Consider the following 22297-nt stretch of genomic DNA (forward strand, 5'->3'; position numbering starts at 1 on the left):
TCAAAAGCGTCTGTGCGGGGAAGTCGAAACTTAATTCAACTTTTCTAATTGGCCGAGGTTTTAGAATCGATGAGAATGTCCCAACCTGGTCCGTTAACAAAATTATAACTCACACTTCGTACTGAGCAACGCATAATATATACCCCCAACCCCCTACGCACCCCATCCAAAAAAAAAGGGAACGAAAGATGATGCTGGGCTGCCTAAACATATATGGACACGCAAACCGACGTTTGCAACCGTGTATATATAAATCCCAGTCCGATGGAAAAACTTATCTGAAAAACATTTGAGATTGTGACATTTTCTGAGCAGTGGTTACTGAAACTGCTGTTGGGAGATGGGGGTTACTATAATCTAAGCCCGCAGGTGTAGTTTTTCTTAGTAAGTGCATGTTATACTGATATGAATGCGTCAGCTCTTTGCTTGATGGCTATGCGGTTAGGAGGTGATTGTTGTGCTATGGCAATTAGTTGGAGTTATAGAGTGTGAGACGGTTAGCCATCCACATTTTGTGGACCTGTTTCAGCTTGTTGTCTACCTTAAGAGGAGCTCATTAACAAGTAATCATAGCCACTGTGGACAGCACGTGTACGTCTTCTATTGGACATGATTGCTTTCGAGCTATGGCCATGGGGTATCTAGTTTCAGATTCTGGTTTTGGGTTGTAAGTTCATGCTTTTCACTGAAAGCTTGTGTGGAAGGCGTAACTTGTATAAAATTGCATGGCAGCTATCCTTCATCTTGTGCTGTATCTCATTCTGTTATTTCCTTGTGGAAGGTGGCATACATAAACCCACCTTTTTTTCTCATACGTTTTCTTGTTGCCTCAATTTGATGGCAGAGGACATGCAGGGAATACATTTTCACAAAAGCGCTTAGAAACTACATCCTCTGACAGGGAAATTCCATAAGTAGCATTTGCCCATACAAAAGTCCTGGTATTGAGTTGCTTTAAAGCTTCTGCCATAGAAAGTCTTTCAAACAAGTGTAGCAATGATCCTTACTAGATTACTGGCAGTTTATCACAAGCAGTTGTTTGGTGGGGATGCCATACGATCTAGTCCTGCTAAACATGATGAAATCGCCTTTTTTGTACATTACAAACTAACAATTAATCATAGCCATTGTGGACAGCACGTGTGTATTTTCTAGTGGATATAATTGCTTTCGTGCTATGGCTCTGGGTTATCTAGTTTCCGATTCTGCTTTTGGGTCGTAAGGTCATGTTTCTCACTGAAAGCTTGTGTGAATTGTGTGAACGCATAACTTATATGGAATTGCATGGCAGTTATCCTTTTTCTTATGCTCCTGTCCATCTCATTCTGTTGTTTCCTCCTGGAAGAGGGCATGACATAAATCCGCCTTTTTATCTCATGCTTTTTTCTGGTTGCCTCAATTCAGAAACTGCATCCTCTGACAGGGCAATACCATAATTAGCATTTATCCATACAAAAGTCCTGGTATTTGAGTTGCTTTAAGGCTTCTGATATAGAAAGACCTTGTGGTCTTTCAAACTAGTCTTCTACACTGGGTGTAGCAATGACATTCACTAGATTACCTTCAGGTTGTAACAAGCAGTTGTTTCTTGGGATGCCATACTATCTAGTCTTGCTAATCGATGCCTTGTTTTGTACAAAACTGCACCTAATGATATTGGGCACGTTCTTGAATTTGTTTACATGTATAGATTATTTGAACGCATGATGGTGAGGGCTTGCAAATAGTTTTGTGTCGTTTAAGTCATAGGCATCTGCTTTAGACTGTTTGATGATTTGGGGGCAAGACATGAAGCTTTTTGGTACAAAGTCCCTTTTTTATTTCTCTTGTAGGTTGGCCAATCAAGGATGGCACTATGCCAATTTATGATCAGGCACCGCCAGCATATTATCGATCAGTCACTGTTGTCAATGATGGTTTGGAGGAATTGGTTCTCATTGACATTTGTTGTTTACCTCCAATTGATGATACGGTCATTTTACATGATGATTATCATTTAGCACACCATCACCATACAAGTTTCCCTGTCACCAAAGATGATACAACAAAGACAGGCGTCAAGCTTCAGCCTAAAGAGGAATACCAAGTTATTGTGGTGAGATTTTAAGTTTCTGTTCTTAGGAAATCCAAACATAATTTAAATTACAAGGATACAATTTAGGAAGATACAGCTGTAAGGGTAATCAATTAAATGTATTCTGCATGGGTCTTCAGACACTATATATCAAGGCAACGCATCTATGCTTCCTGTGTCTCTTGTGGAACCCGAAGACTAAGCATAGAAGTAAAAACATAGTAAAAGAGAATTTTGGCATGAACAAAAATTAATAAATTTTGGAGCAAGTGTGTCATGTCCCAACACACGTACTGTAGCGTAAATAAATAGACTAACGTGAAAATAGAATGACTTGACTGTACTGAAAGGAAAACCCTTGGGGTGAAAGTATAGGACCCCATAACATGATGTTAAACTACGTTCAACTGTGTTCTGTGACTTTTTATTCGTTTTCATCATTGGGATCTCCACGTTTGTGTCACATGAACGCGTGCGCGAGAGAGAGAGAGAGAGAGAGAGACTTCGTTGCATTTAAAAATAGCTTAGAGCTAATAATTGAACCATGACTTCAATGAATAAAATTTGCAAGCACACATAAATGTAGGGATTTGTGGGCATGAGGAGAATTTCACACATTAAAAGGTGCACAGTTATAGGATCCCCCTTACTGGGAGTTTATGTACAACGGTATACAAAGTAGCCCTAGTTGGAAAGAGGACAATCTTAGGGTGGCTTTTGAGCCATAGTGTTCGTAACTGCTAGCTATTTTTAAGATGGTTGTATTGGACCTATTCCATCCAGCTAACTCGCTAACTCAGAGACAAAGTCACTTGGTTGTGGGCTTTAGTCTTTCCAACCGATTTTTAAGATGTTACACTTAAAGACCCTGACACGGAAGCCCAAAATATGACAGGTTGTAAATCAGATAATTCAATACATGAGCATATATAAGGATCCAATTTGAAAGAGGCAACCTGCAAGCATTCCCACCGAACTTAGGAAATTCAAATATCATTATAACTTCAAACAGAGAGCACTGTTACGTAGCAAATTGTGATTTGATTTTTCAGCGTCCAGGTGTCTTATCAATTTGCAATTTGGGCAAGAGGGCCTAGGTCACTTTCAAATTCAAATGACTGATTCGGAGATTTTCAGGTCAATATGATAGGGCTGCCTGGACTTTTGCAAAGGATGTTTTGTAATTCTGTACAAACCAGGTGTCTTGTCACATGCACCCCTGCCCTTGGGTACAATGTGACACAGTGGCTACATCGACAAGTGTGTAATAGTTCCCTTATAGGAGATTTTGTCGTATGCTGTGACCCCTTTGTGAGCCCTTGTCCAGGGATAGTGAGGCACAAGCTACGTAAGTCAGTCTCTAAGCCTTAGGTCAAGTCATACAGTCAGTCTTGTTCACTAGTACCCACTGGAGAATAGTAGGTTAGTGTTTCCATCTTAGAATTAGTGATAGGTCTAGGTCCAGCCTAGGGTAGGAGCCCTTATGGGGCCCCTCAAGGCTGGAGCATATGAAGGGGAATGGGCTGGGGGAGGGCCGCTTTTATAGGCTGCCCTACACCCCACCCTAGGTGGGCTTTTATGGGGCAAAGGGCCTGCAAAGCCAGCCCAAACCAGCCGACTGAAAGTTGGCCACAGTTTGGGGCTGGTTGGCTCAGCCCCAGCCCCCTATTTAAGGGGGAGGCCCTTGCCCTCATTTCTCATTCAGTCCTCCCTCCCTTCAGCCTCCTACAGCACTCCAGCCCCCTCTGAACAGCCTGGCACTCTCCAGCAGTGCCCTCTGAGCAGCCTCAGCTCTTGGCCTCAGTTCAGCCCTCTTGGAAGGTGTTCATGCAGTGCATTAGGCAGGGAGTCGGGACAACAAACGGAGTAAGGTTTGGGGTCTGTTTCAGCAGCTCTTTTCAGTTATCTTTTACAGTTTGCACAGCTCACTTCTCAGCTCTATATTTCAGTCATCTCTCAGCTCTCTTTTAGGATATATCACTCCTAGCTTTCACTCGCTCACTCACGCAGTAACCTTACTCGCTCACTCACGCAGTAACCTTGCATTCTAGTGGACAGCGCAAGCCTCTCCCTTGCCTTGCAGAAGTGTCCTACATCGTATTGGTCGTCATTGCCTCTCAGGTCTCTGGGTCTGCTATACTTGTGCACAATGAGCTCTTCAGAAGCGCGTTATCGTGCTCTGTCGAAGAGTGTTATTTGTATTTCTTAGTTCTCCAAGTCTAAAGCAAATTCTCCCTTGATTGGGGGAGGGGGCCCTCAGTGGGTAGAGGGACCCAATCAGTTGTTGACTCCATTCTCTCTCTACCCTCATCTCCTTTCTCTCTCTATGGTGCCTAATGCTAATTCCTCGCTAAACGTTTAAAGAAGGTCTTCACGTGATTACAGAGATTACTGTCGCATGTTACATTGGTAGCAGAGCTTCGGTCTGTATCCAGTTTGACTGCCGCGAGTGTTGAGATTCGGAAAGGACACACAATCAAGCGCCATGGAAGGGTCAAGAAAAGGAGTCATTATTAAAGACTATGAAGAGGAGAAAGGATACAAAAAAGATATGCTTCCGCCAAGTGCTCAAGAAGTGATGCCGAACATTTTGGAGCAGATCGGGCCCTCCTACAGCAACTCAATGAACATTCATCTCAGCTAGAAGTAAGCAGAAGACAGCTTGACCAGACAAAACAACATCTGGAGGAAAAATAAGTAGAAAAGCCGCTGGAAGAAAGAGGAACCATAGATTTCGAAAAGCTGCTCTTAGTGATGCGTGAGGAACGTAGGAATGAGGAGACACTGCGACGCGCAGAGCTTACCCAGCAGAGAGGCTACAAAGCTAGACCAAGAGGCGATGCTTCTCCAACACAAACAATGCTAACCACTATGCAAGTAAGTTTGAGTGCGGTAGCAGTCACCGCCACAGCTTCGTCATCGACAAAGGTAACACCACTCACTCGGTCCACTCCAAATTTTGTTAAGTATGATGGTAAGTGTGACCATTTAGCCATTCTTCAATTCATTCATCAGTTCGTAGCTCATTTTCCGTTAGCATGGATTCAAGATGAGCAAGACAAAGTCCACCTAGCAGCCCCTTACCTTACGGGTGAGGTAGTCACCTGGTGGCAACATTGGGCTAGTAAGCATACGAACCCAACAACGCTTAAGACGAATTTCATTTGGGCAACGTTTGTTATCGACCTCATAGCCCGCCCCAGTATATGCTTACCTGGAGGATGAGTTTTCTTGTCTCTCCCAAAACGGTTTGCCTGTGTTGACGTACAGTAACAAGGTCATCACATTGGCGTAGCAGTTGGGCGTGTCTGAGAGCGACAAGATGAAGCAATTCATTTGAGGATTGGACACTAACACCCGTTTTTACCATCCGGAACTTTGACCCGCTAGATTACGAGTGGGCGCTTACTCTCGCACAGAATCAGGAGATGATGCTGAATGGGGGAAAGCCCAAGCAGATCCAAAGCCTCGCAGCAGTCAAACAATACAGCGCATAGGGATTAGAAGAAGGACAATTAGTACTAAAAGAAAGATGGCTAGGCTTCTGGTTAAAAGGAGTCCAAGCCAAAGATGACTTCGGATGAGAAAGGCTAAAGCGGGTATTACGATAATTCTTTCTATCTTAAATGGTGCGTTGCCCTATTAGCTAGATTTAGATTTAGATGCTCACTAAAATGAAATCGTTAGACTTCACAAGCAGTTGTAGCTTGAATGAAGAGATTTGGACTACTTTTTGATTAGCCTTCTCCTTTAGTGCTAGCCTTCGTCATGGCTGAGTTTGCCCTTCACCTCCGGAGTGCCCACAGAAACTTAATACGAAGACTTTGTATAAATTGATGCTCAAGTATGTGTGGGTGTGTGGATTTGTATGTGTGAGAGCATAATTTTATACTATGGTCTACACCCACTGTTGGGCACTAATGACGTCAGTGGGGATGTCATAGCAGCTAGTCCCTGCTATGCGTGATGGAGTTTATGGTTTTCAATCTTATGAGTGACTATCGTGAGATTGAAACTGCACTATGTTGTGTTTTTAGAGGATGAGTTTGGGAATGTTCCTGGATTCATCTAGGTATATTACGAGAGGCTATCTGCAACCCGACGAGCAAAAGCGGTACCACCAAGAACATCGTTGCTTTCATTTCCACCACATCGCTGGGCAGGGCAAGAAGGATTGTTCGAAGTGGCTTGCCGAAAAGGCTGTGAAAGCGCCTACTTCGTCTGTTGCCAATGTCTTGGCTCTTCTAGCCCCGCCTCCATCCTTAGCCACGAATGCCGTCTTCCCTGCTTTGAACACCATTCCCACGGTGGTCTTTCAAGGGAAGAAGCAGGGGACTTCTCAGATCAAAAGAGGGTGCTCATTCGAGTGTACGTCACAGCTAATGGTCATCCGTTTATTGTCCTGTTCTATGTGGGGAGTTGAGAAGATGCCATCTCCCCTCAGCTTGCTAAGAAAGTGGGGTGCACCTTGGTGCCTCACGAGCTTGCAATGGACGGGTTCACATCCGGCTTGCGCACACACATCACGCGTAAGGCCATCCATTTTACTTTTTGAGTTTAAAAGGCCATTTTTATGTGGGATTTTATTCTGACACCTTTGACGGGGTGCGACATGATCCTTGGGATTCAGTGGTTCCGTGAGCATGTACCGCCGTCTGATTGGCGGCATGACACTTTCACTATTGTGTAAGGTTTACTTGAGCCCACCTTGATATGCGGTGATCAGAGCATACCAGGGATTCCTGTAATATCTCATATTCAAGCAGGTCGTGCTGTCTGCAAGGGTGCCATGTGTGTATTTGTGTATGTTTAGTGCCAAATCACTACAGTTCAAGCCGCTCCTCTTATGGGGCAAGTCATGGTGGATCTACTCCACGAGTTCCAAGACATCATGCTTCGGGATGATCTGCCACCCCAACTACCTTCCAACAGATCGGAAGACCATCGCATCGATCTACGTCCGGACTCCACACCTCCAAGTAAGTTTCCTTACCGACTTTCCAAGTCTATGGAGGGGGAGTTAGAGCAGCAGTTGTCTCAGTTATTGCGCACAGGGTTTGTTAGACCGTCATCTTCGCCATTCACTACACCCATTCTATTTGTGGCAAAGAAGGATAAGTCTGCACGATTATGTGTGGACTATAGAGCACTCAACAAGCTTACAGTCAGTAATAAGTTCCCTATGCCCCGCATTGAGTATATCTTGGAAAGACTCAATCGTGCAAATTTTTTCTCAAAAAACGATCTCAAGAGTGGCTACCACCAAGTCCGGATTTTTAAAGCTGACATCCCAAAGGCGACTTTCCAGACAGAGCGAGCTCATTACGAGTTCATCGTCATGCCATTTGGTCTCAAGAATGCATGGAAGATTTCTTTACCGTGAAAGTTGGAGCTGCAGCCCTTGTTGACGTTCTATGCAGTAGCAATCATCCTCAGCAGCACTTCTGCTCGTAGGCAACCCATTTTCTGCACTCCAGGAAGAGTTCATCTACTGTGCGCCTCAGTTTCCTGCTGTGTGACTTCATATAGAGCAGCCTGGAGCTGTTTCTTTGCAGTGCAACTTCATCTGGAGCAGCCTTGAGCCTTTACCTTTGTGCATCTCTGAGCTGATTCCGCAGACTTTGAAGCTGTCCAGCTCCCTTTTGAAGCATTTCCGTGCTTTTTTGTGGAGCAGCTGCCTTCAGAAGAATATTTCGAACTGTTTTGACACTTGTTTTCTCAGTTTGTGAGCTTCTGCCTCACCTTTGAGGTCCAATTCAGCTCTGTTTCACTGTTCAGACTAGTTGGGGGAGTTTTTCTGCAGTTTGGAGCTGTCTGGAAGGAGCTGTGCAGTCACCTTTTGTTGGAGTGAACTTTTACTTCAATCAGGGTTCTCTATGCACAGGAATCAGTGTCCTAAGTCTTGTTGCATTTGCTGTACTTGCTGTGCAAGCTTTTCTGTAAAAAAGTTGCGCTTGCCCTCATGCATTAGGGTTTATTCTTTCAGCCTTTGCTACATCAGGATAGAGTTATCTTTGATAGATATCGTTGTGCCATCTATGATTTAGTATAGCACTCAGCAAGGGCCCTAGCGAGCCCTTGCGTTAGCCCATGGGAGCTTGTATGGGACCTCCACACTAGCTTCAGTGAATCTCAGGCTTCTTATCATGGATATTGGGTGAGGAAGCTCTCCCATCCTAAAAGATGGTTGAAGCAAGAGTTGCAAGCCAACAAACACAGTGTGAGGCATCCTCTGGATACGTTGGTGCTTGTGCTACTAGTGCCCCCTTTCTCTTTGCAACACTTGCAGTAGAGGATTCTATGGTTGTAGATACTCATTTGTGGCATGAGCGCTTTGGGCATTTGAACTATGGCAGCCTGGCTAGATTCATTCACAGGATATGGTTGTTGATCTCCCAAAGATGCATGTGTTGTTTAAACATGTTTGTGAAGGATGCCTACTTGGGAAAATGCATCAGTTTTCTGTTCCTAAAGATGGGAGTGTTGGTGCATCGTAAGTTGCATTTGGTCCATTGTGATGTGTGTGGCCCAATGCAGGCAACTTGGTTTCCTGCAACAATCCATTCCCACTCTCTTGGGTCCCACTGAAGAAACTTTATCGGCACTCCTCCAAAGAGCCACAACCTCCAAGAACCCGAAAGAGAAAGACGTGGGCTCAGATCAATATGCCATGCAGAGTCCTTGCCCTGATCCAAAAAGCCTATGATCCTGACAGGCTGAAAAGGCAAGCCCAAAAGAATATCCTCTGAAAAAATAACCAGCTTGCCACTTGCCTGTACACCAAAAACCAAGGCATCCTCGTGTGCTCCCAAAAAAGCTATAACCTGGAGAGGAATGCCTATCCTCGAGAAAGCTCGAATCCACACAGAGCAAACAATGGGCCTGTCATCTGTATCCACCCAGTCAAGGGGAAGGGCTGCATCAATCTGAAGTATACTCCCTGCAGATGCTCTGAGGTGACTAACTGTTTGCTGTTGGCAAACTTCTGGAAGCCTCTTGAAAGCTTTTCAAGAACCTACGGAGGTGGCAGGGCCTCACTCCCACCTGGACCACTGCATATAGTGAGACATACCAAGCTGCCTACCATGCTCATCAAGTATACTGTCATTCCACATAATCGGCTGCCTGTCAATCTCTTTGATAGAGGAGGGAGGAACTCTCCGAAGGGTACTTCTGAAGCTGGCCCAAGCCTTCAAAATTGCAACCATAAGCGGGGAGGATGGAGACTTGAGGCGGGCTGAGGTGAAGATCCATCTGGTGCTGTCCATCCAATCTAAATACCGTGAATGAAGAAGTTTTTCCAAGGCTTATCCCTAGGCATAATTCCTCTAACCACAAACTTGCAAATCAAGGCCCTGCATTGCAAGTCTAGGTCTATGATGTTTAGACCCCCCTCTTGTGTGGGAAGGATCAAGGTGTCCCAAGCTACTCTAGCAATAGTATCTACAGTGTCATCTAGCTCGCTCCTTAAAAAATTTCTAATAGGCCTTATGAGCGGAGTGATACAATCTCTGGAACTGCACCAACAGGAGCGCACATACCAGGCTGTGGCCAGCAAAACCTGGTTCACAAGCACCACTCTGGATGCAAGGTCTAGTCTAGCTGAACTCCAGAAAAGGAGTTTCCTCCTAATGCTCTCCACAACACAGGAGCAAACTGTTGCAAAGAAGAGATGCCCAAACCGACCTGGCATTCTAGGTATCTGATTGACACCCCCCTGTGAAATCCAAATCAGCCCCCCAATCTGGAGTGTCATCGTCACATATCCAAAACCATTGGACTTGTTCCAATTGATGTGAGCACCTGCTCAGTACAAAAAAAATTCAAAGCTGTCCTAAAGGAAGTGAGAGTCTGAGAAGAGGCCTCCAAGAAGATAGCAGTGTCATCTGCTAACTCGTAATCCACGAGGTCCTCTTCCCGTCTGAGCGGAAGTCTGAGCCCAAGAATGTCATCTCGAGATGTGAGAAAAATGCTCATAGCCTCAGCCACAAAGAGGAAAAGAAAAGGAGCAAGAGGGCATCCCTGACGGACCTATCTGGAAATTTGAAACCTGTCTCCCCAAACCCCTCCTATGAGGACCTGGTTGTGGGCTGACTTGTACAAGGCTGAGATCCCTTTGATTCAAGCATCTGAAAATCCAAAGTGATGAAGGGCGCCCTCCAAGAATCCCTGTCATAGGATTTTTCAAAGTCCAGGAGTAGAATTGCGAGCTTTTGACTGCTCTGCATGGCCCACTCAGAAGCTTCCCAAAAGGAGAATATATTATAAAAAATGCTTCTGCCATGAACAAACCCTGTCTACGTATCATGAATAACATCAGGGAGTAAGGGATGCAACTGCAGGCAGATTGCTTTCGCCAGGATTTTGTAACAAGTGCCCAATAGAGTGATGGGTCTCCACTACGGTACTAAATTTCTGCAACCCCCTTTTGGGATTAAATGTATGAGACCCTCCGTAAGTGAGCTAGGCATCTCACCGGAGTCCCAAACGCCCTGCAAGGCTGAGGTGATGTGATCCCCAATCATATCCCAAAAGGTTTAGAAAAAGGAGGGTGTAAGCCCATCTGAACTTGGGCATTTCCCCTGATGAAGGGCAAGAACAAGAGTCTTGAATTCTAGATCGGTAAAAGGTGCATCAAGAGAGAGTCTCATATTTGGACTCACCAGCCTAAGGATATACTGCCAAATGACCTGTCTGGCATCATCTACAACCACACTACCAGGATCTGCTGAAAGAAGGGAGGCATAAAAATCTGTAGCTATGTGCATGATGGCATCTGGATCCGACTACAAAACTCGTCTTAGTCAATAAGCTGAGAGACACTCTCTCTACTATGTCTAGGGCCATAAATAGAGAAGAACTGCTTATTGACTCTCGTGCATGAAAGGCAAACTCTGCTCTCTGATCCAACAAAATCTGCTGATGAGCCCTTGCTGCAGCAAGGCGCTCCTGAAGCATCAAGTGGCCTCTTCTGCTCTTCCCTCTACAAAGCTGTCAATTGCTGGCGCACGCCAATGTCTCGCCTGAGAATCTCACGTCTCTTGGTACCAGTAACTAGATGATAAAAGTCACTAATATCAGAGAGGGCTGCTGCCAAATTGAAGGGGAGGGCACTTCACCCTGCACATGAGAAACCCAGATCTGCAAAGCTGCCTCTGAGAGGTCCTCCTCTGCAAAAAGGGTATCAAGAATTTGGGCTAGCTGCACTAGTATCTTTGCATTCAGTTTGCTCCTGTTGAGGGGGTATTATGATGAGTTGGTCCAAATATATCGGACAGCTCCTACATAGGTTTCAAGAGGACTGCTAACCAGTTTCTCCACCTGTGGAGTTTGGTTATTGTTTCTTCATTAATGATGCTGTTGACCCGTTTGATGCCACTCTCTGTAAGGGATGCCTGATATATCTATGTCAAACACTGCTGCTGTCAGGGTTCTTGACCATCTACACAGTCTTAGGAGTCAGTGTCTGTGCCTATGTCTGGTGGTCTTGAATACAAAGAGAGCAGCACAGTGTTAGTTTGAACCTACGTGTGGAGGAAACCTAATGTGTAGAAAACCCTAATCAAACAAGTACGAAATCAACTTCGGATCTCACAGTAGTTCGATCATCTCATTAGTACATGCTCCTTTATCTCTACCTCGTGCATGTCACGTAAACTACATAACCTTAGGTCTCACATTGTCGTGTTCTTGCAACCTCTCATCTCACCTTAATTTGGAATCAAAGAAATGATGTCCAAACTTGGCCATGGTGATCCTTACTGGTGAATCTATAGTGAAAATAGGATTTGACAAACTCTATTGACTCTCGGGGAAAGGGAAGGGGTGCGGGGGGCATGCATGTGCAGCTTGAAAGGGGGCAGACATGCACGACTTGAAGAATGGCGTGGGGTGTGGTTTTTTTTTGGGGGGAGGGGTGGGGGTGGGGGTGGGATGGAAGGGGCAATAGAGATTAGCTTTGGTCAGGACTTGCTTTTTAGGCCAAGCAAACCAATATGCACAACGGAAAATATGGGAACCCATGAGTTTACACATTAAATTAGATCCTACTCAATAAATGCACACAAGCATGTATGAACTCCGCAAATAGATCTGGATTTAGACAGTGAGAGGTTGCAACAAAAACATGCACAAAAGTGTCCACAAATAGGACCAAAATTGAGTACACAAGAGGCCTTACAAACCTACACAGACTCACAAGTGTTTGTTTGTGCTGAAGGTGTTCTGAAGCGTGCCCGCTGTCACTGGCCCTTTATGTGATTTGATCTTTCATTCTTTTGGCTGTTGCTATTTGTCTTATATCTTCGTTCCCCTTCCATGGAATCATTCCCAAATGGAGGTTTATGCGGGAATGATTGGACACCATTGTTCCTGCTATTCGTGTGGAGCCCCCTCTCTGCAACTGCTCTTAACTAATCTTGATATCATCACTATCTTCTAACTTCTATGTTAGCCGTCCATGTAGGTGCATTTTACTAGCCAAGGCACCTCTTGTTGGTGGCTTGTGGTGGAATGAGACATCAAAGTTGCTATTTCTGACAAACTTGGAATTGCCATGTGTCTGTTACAGCTCTTGGGATGTTTTATTAAACCTGTGATTGGGAGTTGGAATCTTGATGTGTCCTATACTTGGGGTATCCTGTCTACATGCAGGATAGATCCATGTAGAGCTTTATGCCAGTCTTGCATTTTTTGGGGAAGACTGGAAGTGTTGGCATTTTGACTATGCATGGTTCATGGTTGTCGAGTTGCAATATTATGATGCTTTAAGGTTGAAGGTTTGTGGACTTGCTGTTTTGGAGGACATGCTCTTTGGTCTTTGATCCATGCTGTAATTTGTTTAATTACATTCATACCATCTTAAAGTGAAGGCCATGTTTGGTGAATGCAGGAGCTCAGATGCTGGCCTAACGATTGCTCATTCCACCAACAATGGTTACTTTTTATTTTTGGCAAGGAGAGCACACGTTTTGGAAGCAAGGAAGGACACACACTTTTTGTTATTGGCCGGCGCATCACTGCATGGGTCACTCGACACATAGAGGACTTGCAAACATCTTTGAGGTCTTTTGTTTCTCTCTTTAACTGATTAGCTTTTTTAACTGATTAGTTTTTTGGCAAAAGGAGGTGCACGTCTTTACATCTATAGATAAGCTCTGTGACATTTGTTCAACTGTTTCTGTTGAGGCTTAAGTCATTTATTTTTTGCATATACTTAATCAATATTTCGCTGTGTCCGTTACAATCTATTGACATGCCCAGTTGTGTGTTGTAGTTTATGTATTTGACTAAGAAGATGTTTACCACACAGCACAGAAGCCAAACCATTTTTCCCAGCAGCACTCCGATGCCTGTTTGATACTGCGCCAGCGAAATTCAGTGTGGCTGAGCCACGTCCAAGGTTGTCCTGTATGGAATGTCCTGTAGTGCCACGTGCCTCTCGAAGGGGGTCTTTGTTGGCTGTATGGCCTAACGCTGTGCTTCAACTTGAACAAATTTTGCAATCACGGCATTACACAGAGGATAAAGTGGTGACTCCCTTCCATAATGGTATGGGAGATGATGAAGATAATAAAGGGAGTTTGGCAGCAAGTCGTAAAAACCACTGTCTTTGTTTCTCACGGATATTACGACAGGTATCTGATAAGACGAAAGGAATTTGAAACATTTATTGCCAACAGTTTTTCCTTTATTTTTCCAGAGGGATAGCTGATGAGCTGATTCCATTTCTGTGTTGAATTGAAACTGATTATTACTGAATGATGGCTTGTTCTTGCAGCTCTCACGGCTATTGGCTTTGGAAGAAGAAGCCATGGACCATGATATAAAGAGTTTCGATCTTTTCTATGCCCATCTTTGTTACCATTCTGGATCTCTCTTCTCTTTGGAGGTAAGAATCTCCATGAGGAAATGTTTTTCGGCTATATAGAGTGAATACGATAAACTTTGTAGGGCCTTCCACTGTTAGCTTTGTACAAATTTCAACCACTAATGGGAAACCAATGAAAATTAAGACTCACCTTGGCTGCAGACCTTCTGCACATAGAACCATGGAAATGTGGGGTAGAGAATAAAGCAGATAGGGAACAAAATCCCTGACTTGCAGGCAGTCAAGCTGGAGGTAAATAGATGCACACGCGTGTTATTGAAAATGAGGACATACTGACTCCAACTCTTGAGGAAAGCTTCTTCACCTTGGCATCTCTCCCAAGCATCTAAAAGGGTGTGAATCAAGGCAAGCCAAGTTGATGCTGAAGAATTAGGAATGGATTGAAACGATCTTCCCTGACTTTGGAACAATGTGCCTTTCAATAGACAAGCCGGCAAGATGATGGCTATCTCTAGGACTACTTTTGTGGCCTAGAGCTCAAGAAGGCAATGTGGCCCGCAGCCAGTCGGTCCTCACATTTGTGAGAAGATTTGCAATTACCCTGCATCATGTCCATGATTATATGGCTTAGATACTTGAAGACGATTTTTTTTTTGGGGAGCAAGAAAATGAACTTCTATTAAGTATGACCAAAATACATGAAGTCAGGATAAAATCCTGTGAAAACCCTCAATCACATCAATTAGACATGAAATGAGGCTGGCGTAGCCAATCAAGAGGGTGGAAGTGCCATGAAGGTCCTGTGGTTGTGAATGTGAAGAATAAACCTGTCAGAATATTAGATGGAGATTGCTTGCCGTAGCCAACATTGCCACAGTGGAAGATTATGCCAAGGAATCACACAATGAGTAAACAAAACTCACTCCACAAACCATGTGCACACAAGTAACAAAAGACATTTCAAGAGAAATACGCTCAGATGTACAGCCAAAAGAACAATGTATTTTAGAAATCAAGTATAAGGCTGCCCTATGCTGCAATGTCTACTAGGACCTGTACTGCCGACCTGTCCTGACTTCCTAATTGCTGTCTGCAGTCTGCCGACCAGTCCTGCCTATAAATAGGCCTTGAATTGGTTTTTTAATGCTGCTGGCAAGGCTTGCCCCTTAGCACATAATTGTTATCCGTACCCCCCGTTCGTACCTCCCGTAGCCCCCATCCGTACCTCGTACCCCCATCTATACCTCCGCATCTCTCCGTACCCCTCGTCTGTACCTCTCCGTACATTTCGTCCGTACCTCTCCGTACATGCCCATCGACACTTTCCTTCTGAACACTTCGTACTTCCTGTCTGTACAGCGCTGTACAGCACAGCAGCAGACATCAACAGCAGAGGGGGTAGAGGTTTCTTCCCTCTTTTCTACCTCAAGCTGGGCTGAACCCCTAGCCCAGCTTGAGGGGTTAGTTTCAGCAAAGGGGTCCTCAGTTTCATGCAGGCCAGATATGGAGTTACCTAAGGTGAAGCAGTTCGCGACGACCCCCAACAAGCCCTCGTATTCAAACATTGCTGCCTCATCTCTGCCGTACATGTTCTCAAAGACGCCCTCTCGATATGGAAAGAATTATCTACAGAACAGGAAAATTGTGAGCATGATCGACCCACAAGAGCATATTTACTATTTGCAGCAAATTTGTGACCTCAAGCTTAGAATTGCAGCTCTAGAAGGAAGAATAACGACATGGAAGGGAAAGGAAAACAGGAAATTATCAAGGAATTATTACACAAATGTACTCACCGACACCTCAGTTGGTATCCATAGTAAAGGATATAATCACTACTCAGGTAAGTTCCATCAAGCAGGACATGACTGCAAATGTTAGCAGCAGTAAAGTCAATAAAGCTGACCTATACATGGAGGTCAAAGAGTAGGAAAAGAGTACATAATAAGAAAATACTACACATTGAGGGGCTAGTAGAAGATTGCCTTAGCTGCTTTGATACGATCCAAAGGAGAGAATCACATATACGATCCAAAGGAGAAAGAAAGAAAGAAAGATATATTAACGTCCATGGGAGGCCTCGCGGGCCTATGGGACAAAGAGCATAGAAAATCGGACTCATACAAGCCTCAGTGGGCTGAAGCAAAGGGTACGCTAGGACCCTTGCTGAGTACTAATCTATGCTAACAGAATCATAATCATATCATATCAATCAATCTATCCAGGGCGCTGGGACGAAACCGAAGCCTGGTATAGTGATGGCTCTTTGGTGGGCTGCGAAAATATCTCGTACCTGCGTCTATTGAGCTGTCTCGAGCTGTGGCGGGGACGCGGTCTCCTCGCTCTCTGGACTCTCTGAGCTATGTCTAGAGTGATCCCTCGTCTTTGTCGGTCTCCTTTGAGGAAAGCTATGATAGTTCGGACCTCAATAGAGTGTACTATGGGGGCTCTTTGTCGCACATGTGGCCTCTGCACCCTCTCTCAGCGGTAATGTGCCGGTTGCTCATCCAGACTGCTCTCATATCGGCTAGCTCCTCTTCCTCCACTCCACTGTGTCCAGGGGCTGACTCAAATGTATAGAAGTCTGTGACGTGCCATTGTGCCCGGTCACCCTCTATGTCCTGTAGTGGTCTGACTAACCCCTGCCGCTCTCTGATCTGTTGTAGAAGCGCCTCCCTGTGTCGCTGCATCTCCATCAGATAGAGTTCGATACAGACCTGGTCATGGAAATGGATCAGTTGGACAAAGGACTGAAGCCATTCCCCTCTAGGTAGAGACAGTGGTAGCGTCCTCAAATCTCATAGTAGGCTGGGCAAATATGTCTCAACCGCCCCCAGCGTACATAGCGTGCAAATCCGTTGCTCTCCTTGCCTCAATCCTCAGTTGATGGCAATCCTCAGTGCATGAGATACTCCTCTATCCTCGAGATACTCCTCTTAGGTATACCCGCTACTCTCCCTGCCTCAATCCTCAGCTGATGGCAATCCTCAGTGCATGAGATACTCCTCTATCCTGGAGATACTGGGGTTTGATAATGAATTCCTCCTCTGATACTGGCAGGAAGTGGTCGCGATAGAATTGGGTCTTGGTGGGGAGTTCCTGATCCTCCCCCCAAGTCCGGCATGTGTGAAGCTGGAGGAGGTCTAACCGTATAATACGGTTGATCTCATCTTGCGGAATCACATGCCTAAAGAAGGAGATAGCACAAGTTGAATGGGATGCAAATGACATAAGTCATAAGTAAACAAGGAAAACAGCTACAAGTTTATTTCAATGAGAGGGCAGGAAGAGTAAAGATTCTTCGCCAGGGTTTGGATATTGGAGGAGCTCACTATAACTCAGCTCAAACAAAGGAATATTGAACTTACTAAAGTGAAGGAAGCACACAAAGCTGGAAAGTGGGCAATTTACAGAGATGGATTGGCATTAATTAGAGATTTCAAACCTAAACCTAAAGACCCTTAGTCTTAAACTGATGAATCGAAGGCCATTTTATGATAGGACTAGAACTTAGATGTGTGCTAGCTATAATAACCTCGATCTGAGATGCTATGTGCACTCCTCGACTCTCTAGTTTATCCAGATTTTATCCAGATGTTGCATTTTGAAATTTTGCATTTTGTCCCATAGGCACGTGAGGCCTCCCTACGGGCCCGTTAATACGACTTTCTTCCTTTCTCTCTCTCATTAGCACTTGTGGTAGCTTGCTTCCATGCCTAGATGGCCTCTCTCAAATCAGCCTTACGAGACTAGCCAGCGATCTCCATGGATGAGGACCTCACTTCACTACAGGTTGACGAGAGGCATTTTCTATTGCAGCAGCGGGATTAGGCCCGCAAGGAGGAGAAGTGGGCAATAGTACGAGATGGACGACTCCTCACAGGCCCCTGTCAGGCACCCACCTCTCCTCCCGCATAGGGAGGCGGGGTCTATGAGACCCAGACATCCGAGACCCTATCCTATACCATCTGGAACTGTAATGGTACCTTATGGTCAGAACCAGGGAACTTCTCGGAATCCTATACAGGTCACGACATAGTCTTTTACACAGAGACACATCAGAGTCCAGAGCACCCACTACCAGTAGTCAGCGGGTATACATGGGAGTCTGCTTACAGAGATGAGACGCGGTATACTGGAGGGGTTCGAGGGTCAGGAGGAGTCGCAGTTCTTTACAGATCCACACTTTTGGGGGCCATCTCAGTGGAGCAGAGAGATTCACACTCCAGGTTTCTCTGGATCCGGATTCGACACATGGATAGCTGGGATTTGTTTATTGCAGTTTGCTACTTTCCCCCCGAGACCTCCCGCTTTGCCAGAGATATTCGAGGGGAGGATGAGACATCCCCATTTGCTGCTCTTTATCAATCCATTCTCGACTTCTCTAGCCGCGGGGAAGTCCTCCTAGTTGGGGACTTCAATGGGAGGACAGGCGCTCGTCAGGCACCACTCCTCGACTTCAGGGATGATTCCACTCTACTGCCATACATTGACCTTGAGGAGGCATGTATGCTACGAGTTGCGGCTGACAGTCAAGGACCGCTCACATCTTATGGGTAGGCCCTATTAGACCTCGACAGGATGCATGATCTCATTATCTATAATGGTCTTGACATATGGCCCGCATCAGGTGGCTTCACTTGCTTTCCACATGGGGGAGGCTTCATTGTTGTGGACTACATCATGGGATCCCCTGCCTTCTCATCTTTGTGGTCTTCCCTTATCTTCCAATGGTGAAGTTGTGGAAGATGACCTGTTGTGGGGGATCAAAAGCATCTCATTGTTTTCACTACGAGTAGGTCTTCAAGACTTGGCTCTTGAGGTGGTTTCCAAACAAAGGATTTGATCAAGCTGATGTGGAAAGCATTGTGTATCTTCCAGTGGGATGAAAGTCTCAATTGAACATGTTGATTATTCCATAATATGTGAAAGAGAGTTTTATGTATATTTTCTTTTGGCCCACCTTAGTTTTTACCTTGGCTTTGTCAAACTTTAATAGCACCCATTGTCCCTCTTTGACTTCAAAAGCTCTCGGTCTTTTATTGGCGGCTGCCCTTTGTTTTTCCTGAGCTTTTTGAATGGCTGTATGGACCGTAGCATAAGCAGAGTCATAGTCCTCAACGAATTGATCAGCAGCAAAGATCTTCTCTTTAGTTTGCATTAGAGGAGTTGGTAAGGATCTTCCATAAATAATCTCAAAAGGGATCTTTCTAGTGGAAGAATGAATGGTGTTATTGTAGGCAAACTCTACAATAGGGAAATACTTTTTCCACATGGTTTGCTGATCATGAACATAAATTTTAAGCAAATCCGAGAGGGTGTGATTTGTAACTTCAATTTGGCCATCAGATTGCGGGTGGAAGGCTGAAGAAAAACTTAGAATGGTTCCAAGATTTTCAAACAAAGCTTGCCAGAAGCTACTTGTAAACTTAGAATCTCTGTCTGAAACTAATAAATGTGCGGCCTTAGGTGCTTTGCGGTTCTTTCTACAAGGAATAAAGTGGGCTTGCTTGCTGAAACAATCCACTATTACCCAAATCATATCATGGCCTTGGTTTGTCTTGGGAATTCCAGTAAAGAAAACCATGGTGATGTGTTCCCAAGGTTTTTTAGGAATGGGTAAAGGTTATAAAAAACCTTTAGGTTTTCCTCTGTCATGCTTGGCTTTTTGAAATGATAGACAAGCTGAAACGTAGGCAACGGGTGCCCTTTTTCATGTCAGGCCAAAATAAATGTCTATCCATGGCTGCAAACGTAGCCACAATGCCCCTATGGCCAGCATCAGGTGGATTATGACTTTCTTCTAGCACTTTGGATCTAAGTTCTTTTGTTATGCATAATTTTTCTTGCATGAACAAGTATCCATCGCTGAGGTGGTAGGCATGATGAGTGCCTCCAGTTACCAGATGTGTCCAGATCTGAGAGAAATCAGCATCTCCCACATAAATTTTTTTAAGCACTGTCAATGCATCATGGTAGGTGACTGAAATGTGATGGAACGAGAGAGGGCATCTGCCACTACATTTTCTTTTCGGGAGTGTACTGGATCTGAAAATGAAATGACTGCAAAAAGGTTGACCATTTCATATGTCTCTCTCTTATTAGAGGTTGCTTTAGGAAATATTGGAGACTTTGATGATTGGTCTTTACTAGGAAATCTACCTCTAAAAGATAGTGTTTCCAAAGATTTGGAGCATGAATTACAGCTAAGATTTATTTCTCGTAAATATCATAATGAAGTTCAGCCGCTCTTAACCGTCTACTCTCATAGGCCACCGCATGCTCATCTTGGGTAAGAGCAGCCCCAATGCAATCACCACTTGCATTAGCTGCTACCAAGAAAGGTTTCCTCAAATTGGGAATGATAAGCACACTACTTGTAGTCAAAGCATGCTTCAAATCGTTGAAGGATTATTTTTCTTTTTGGGTCCATTTAAACTTGATATTTTGCTTGATGAGGTCATGTAGAGGGGCAGCAATTTCAACAAAGTGCCAAATGAACCTTCGATAATATGAGCATAGACCCAGAAAGGATCTTACCTCATGAGCATTCCTTAGGTCGGGCCATTCTACAATTGTTTGTATCTTAGCCGGGTCCATTCGGACACCTTCATGTGAAATAATGTGTCCAAGATAATGAATCTCGGTTAGGAAGAATTCACTCTTCTTTTCATTGATGAGGAGAGCATTTTCAGATAAAATTTGCAATACAATTTTCAAATGCTCTCTATGTTCTTCATTCTTTCTGAAAATGAGAATATCATCAAAGAAAACTGCTGAAAATTTCCTATGGTTTCTAAATAGCCATTCCATCAGCCGCTTAAAAGTGGTTGGGGAATTGGTAAGGCCAAATGGCATTACCAGATACTCATAGAGTCCGAAAGTCGTCTGGGATGCTGTCTTATGAATATCCTTAGGGACAATATGTACCTGATGGTAGCCTCTTTTAAGATCTTGCGGCTGAATATTTTAGATCCTCCGGATAGCTAATTTTTGCATCATTTTCAAAGCATATAATAGAAGATACCTTTTTTTGGATAGAGATTTGTCAGATAGAGCAACAAGTCTTTTTGGGGAGGTGTACATATTTCTATAATTAAGTACTTAGGTTTACATGCATTGATTTCATTCCACATGGCATATTTTATGTATCATATTTCTAGTGGGAAATTAACTTTTGCTAGCTGTGGAGCTGTCGTCAAAATATGCTGTCCCTATTATGTAAAGATACTTCCTTTGTTTTCTCCAGGTCCCTGGTCTGTCAGAAAATCGTCCTTCTGTGCTTGTTGGGGATGTGGTTTATGTACGGTGGGCAAGCCATCGAACGATAGAGTGTGCATCAGTTGTTTATGCTGTCGAGTTTATACCCTCACCAAAGCTGATCCTTAGGCTCTCAGAGGAATTCTTGTCACTAGTTTTGTCATCTAATTATCAAGCAGAAGCCTCCCATATTTCTGGGATACTGGAAAGAGAATCTGTTCATGCACGATTCAGTTTTGACCGCTTAATGTTCAAGGTATATGGGTTGCTTCTGGAAAAGAATCTCTACACATTTTGTCTAATTTTACATTTGTAGAACGTTTTCTCTTTTTTCAAAAGTTTGGTTCTATCTAATTGGCAATGTGCGTAGAGAATGCATGAAGCATTATCGAGAGTGGCAAAGTCTTCAGTCAGTATCTTCCCCTGCTTCTGTCCAAGAGGATCGCAAAAATTGCCAGAAAGTACAGTCGATTCTACGACATGCAATAACTCCACTGGTGGTACCAGTAAAAGGTGCGTTTCCTTGTGAACTTTGCTGTCATTATGATTTTGAACTGGTACTTCTGTTATGTTCTACCCGTCTTCTGAGTTGATTGCAGACTGTGGTTGAGACACTTTTTTGTTTGTTTGTTTTGACCAGGGTGGCATTTTCGGAGCCCTTAAAACTGGTCAGTTCTTAAGTTGATGTACTTCTGGCCTGGTGACATGCAATGTGCCTGATAATAGTTTTTCTAGCCAATTTATGAGCTGAGTGGTAGAAGGCTGTCTTGACATACCGATTCCAATATTGTGCTCCTTTTTCTTTGATCTACTTTTTGTGATAATACATCTTTATTTTCAAAAAACTTTTTGAGCACGTCTCAATGGCAGACATCCTTACTGTTACTCGGGGGTCTGCATGCCTTACCTCGGTAACACATGGAGATATCACCAAGAAAAACTCTCCTGTTACCACATGCACTGTCATCTCCTTTGAATCTTGATTGGAGTCTTTCTTGTTCCTCTGATCCCCCTTCTCCTTTTTGTAGTCCTTTGCAAAATGTCCTGGCATATCACGGTAGAAGCACTTCTTCTATTAATTTCTTTTCTTCTTATTCTCATCATCCTAAGTGTCCCCATCCTTCTCAGATTTG

General features: G+C 44.2%; 1 protein-coding gene across 5 annotated transcripts in view; it reads left to right on the forward strand.

Moving 5' to 3' along the window:
• The window catches only part of LOC147885298 (putative RNA helicase SDE3), a 132275-nt gene that overhangs the window by 692 nt on the left and 109286 nt on the right, over window positions 1-22297 (forward strand). For 2 of the 5 annotated variants that reach the window (XR_015543501.1, XM_087396936.1), the window contains exons 2-8: window positions 1833-2095; window positions 12966-13138; window positions 13386-13710; window positions 13854-13964; window positions 21154-21420; window positions 21535-21677; window positions 21805-21832. Coding sequence is in view for 4 of the 5 variants with exons in the window: in XM_087396936.1 (XP_087253062.1) it covers window positions 1833-2095; window positions 12966-13138; window positions 13386-13710; window positions 13854-13964; window positions 21154-21420; window positions 21535-21677; window positions 21805-21832 (1310 nt within the window). In the remaining variant the exon portion in view is untranslated. Of the gene's footprint in view, window positions 1-1832; window positions 2096-12777; window positions 12853-12965; window positions 13139-13385; window positions 13711-13853; window positions 13965-21153; window positions 21421-21534; window positions 21678-21804; window positions 21833-22297 lie in introns of those variants that run through there. The other 3 variants (XM_087396937.1, XM_087396938.1, XM_087396941.1) reach the window with 3 other exon arrangements.

This window comes from Dipteris shenzhenensis, chromosome 25, assembly GCF_047967505.1.
Source record: "Dipteris shenzhenensis isolate YYH24624 ecotype China chromosome 25, Dip_SZ_1.0, whole genome shotgun sequence".
Lineage (NCBI taxonomy): Eukaryota > Viridiplantae > Streptophyta > Polypodiopsida > Gleicheniales > Dipteridaceae > Dipteris > Dipteris shenzhenensis.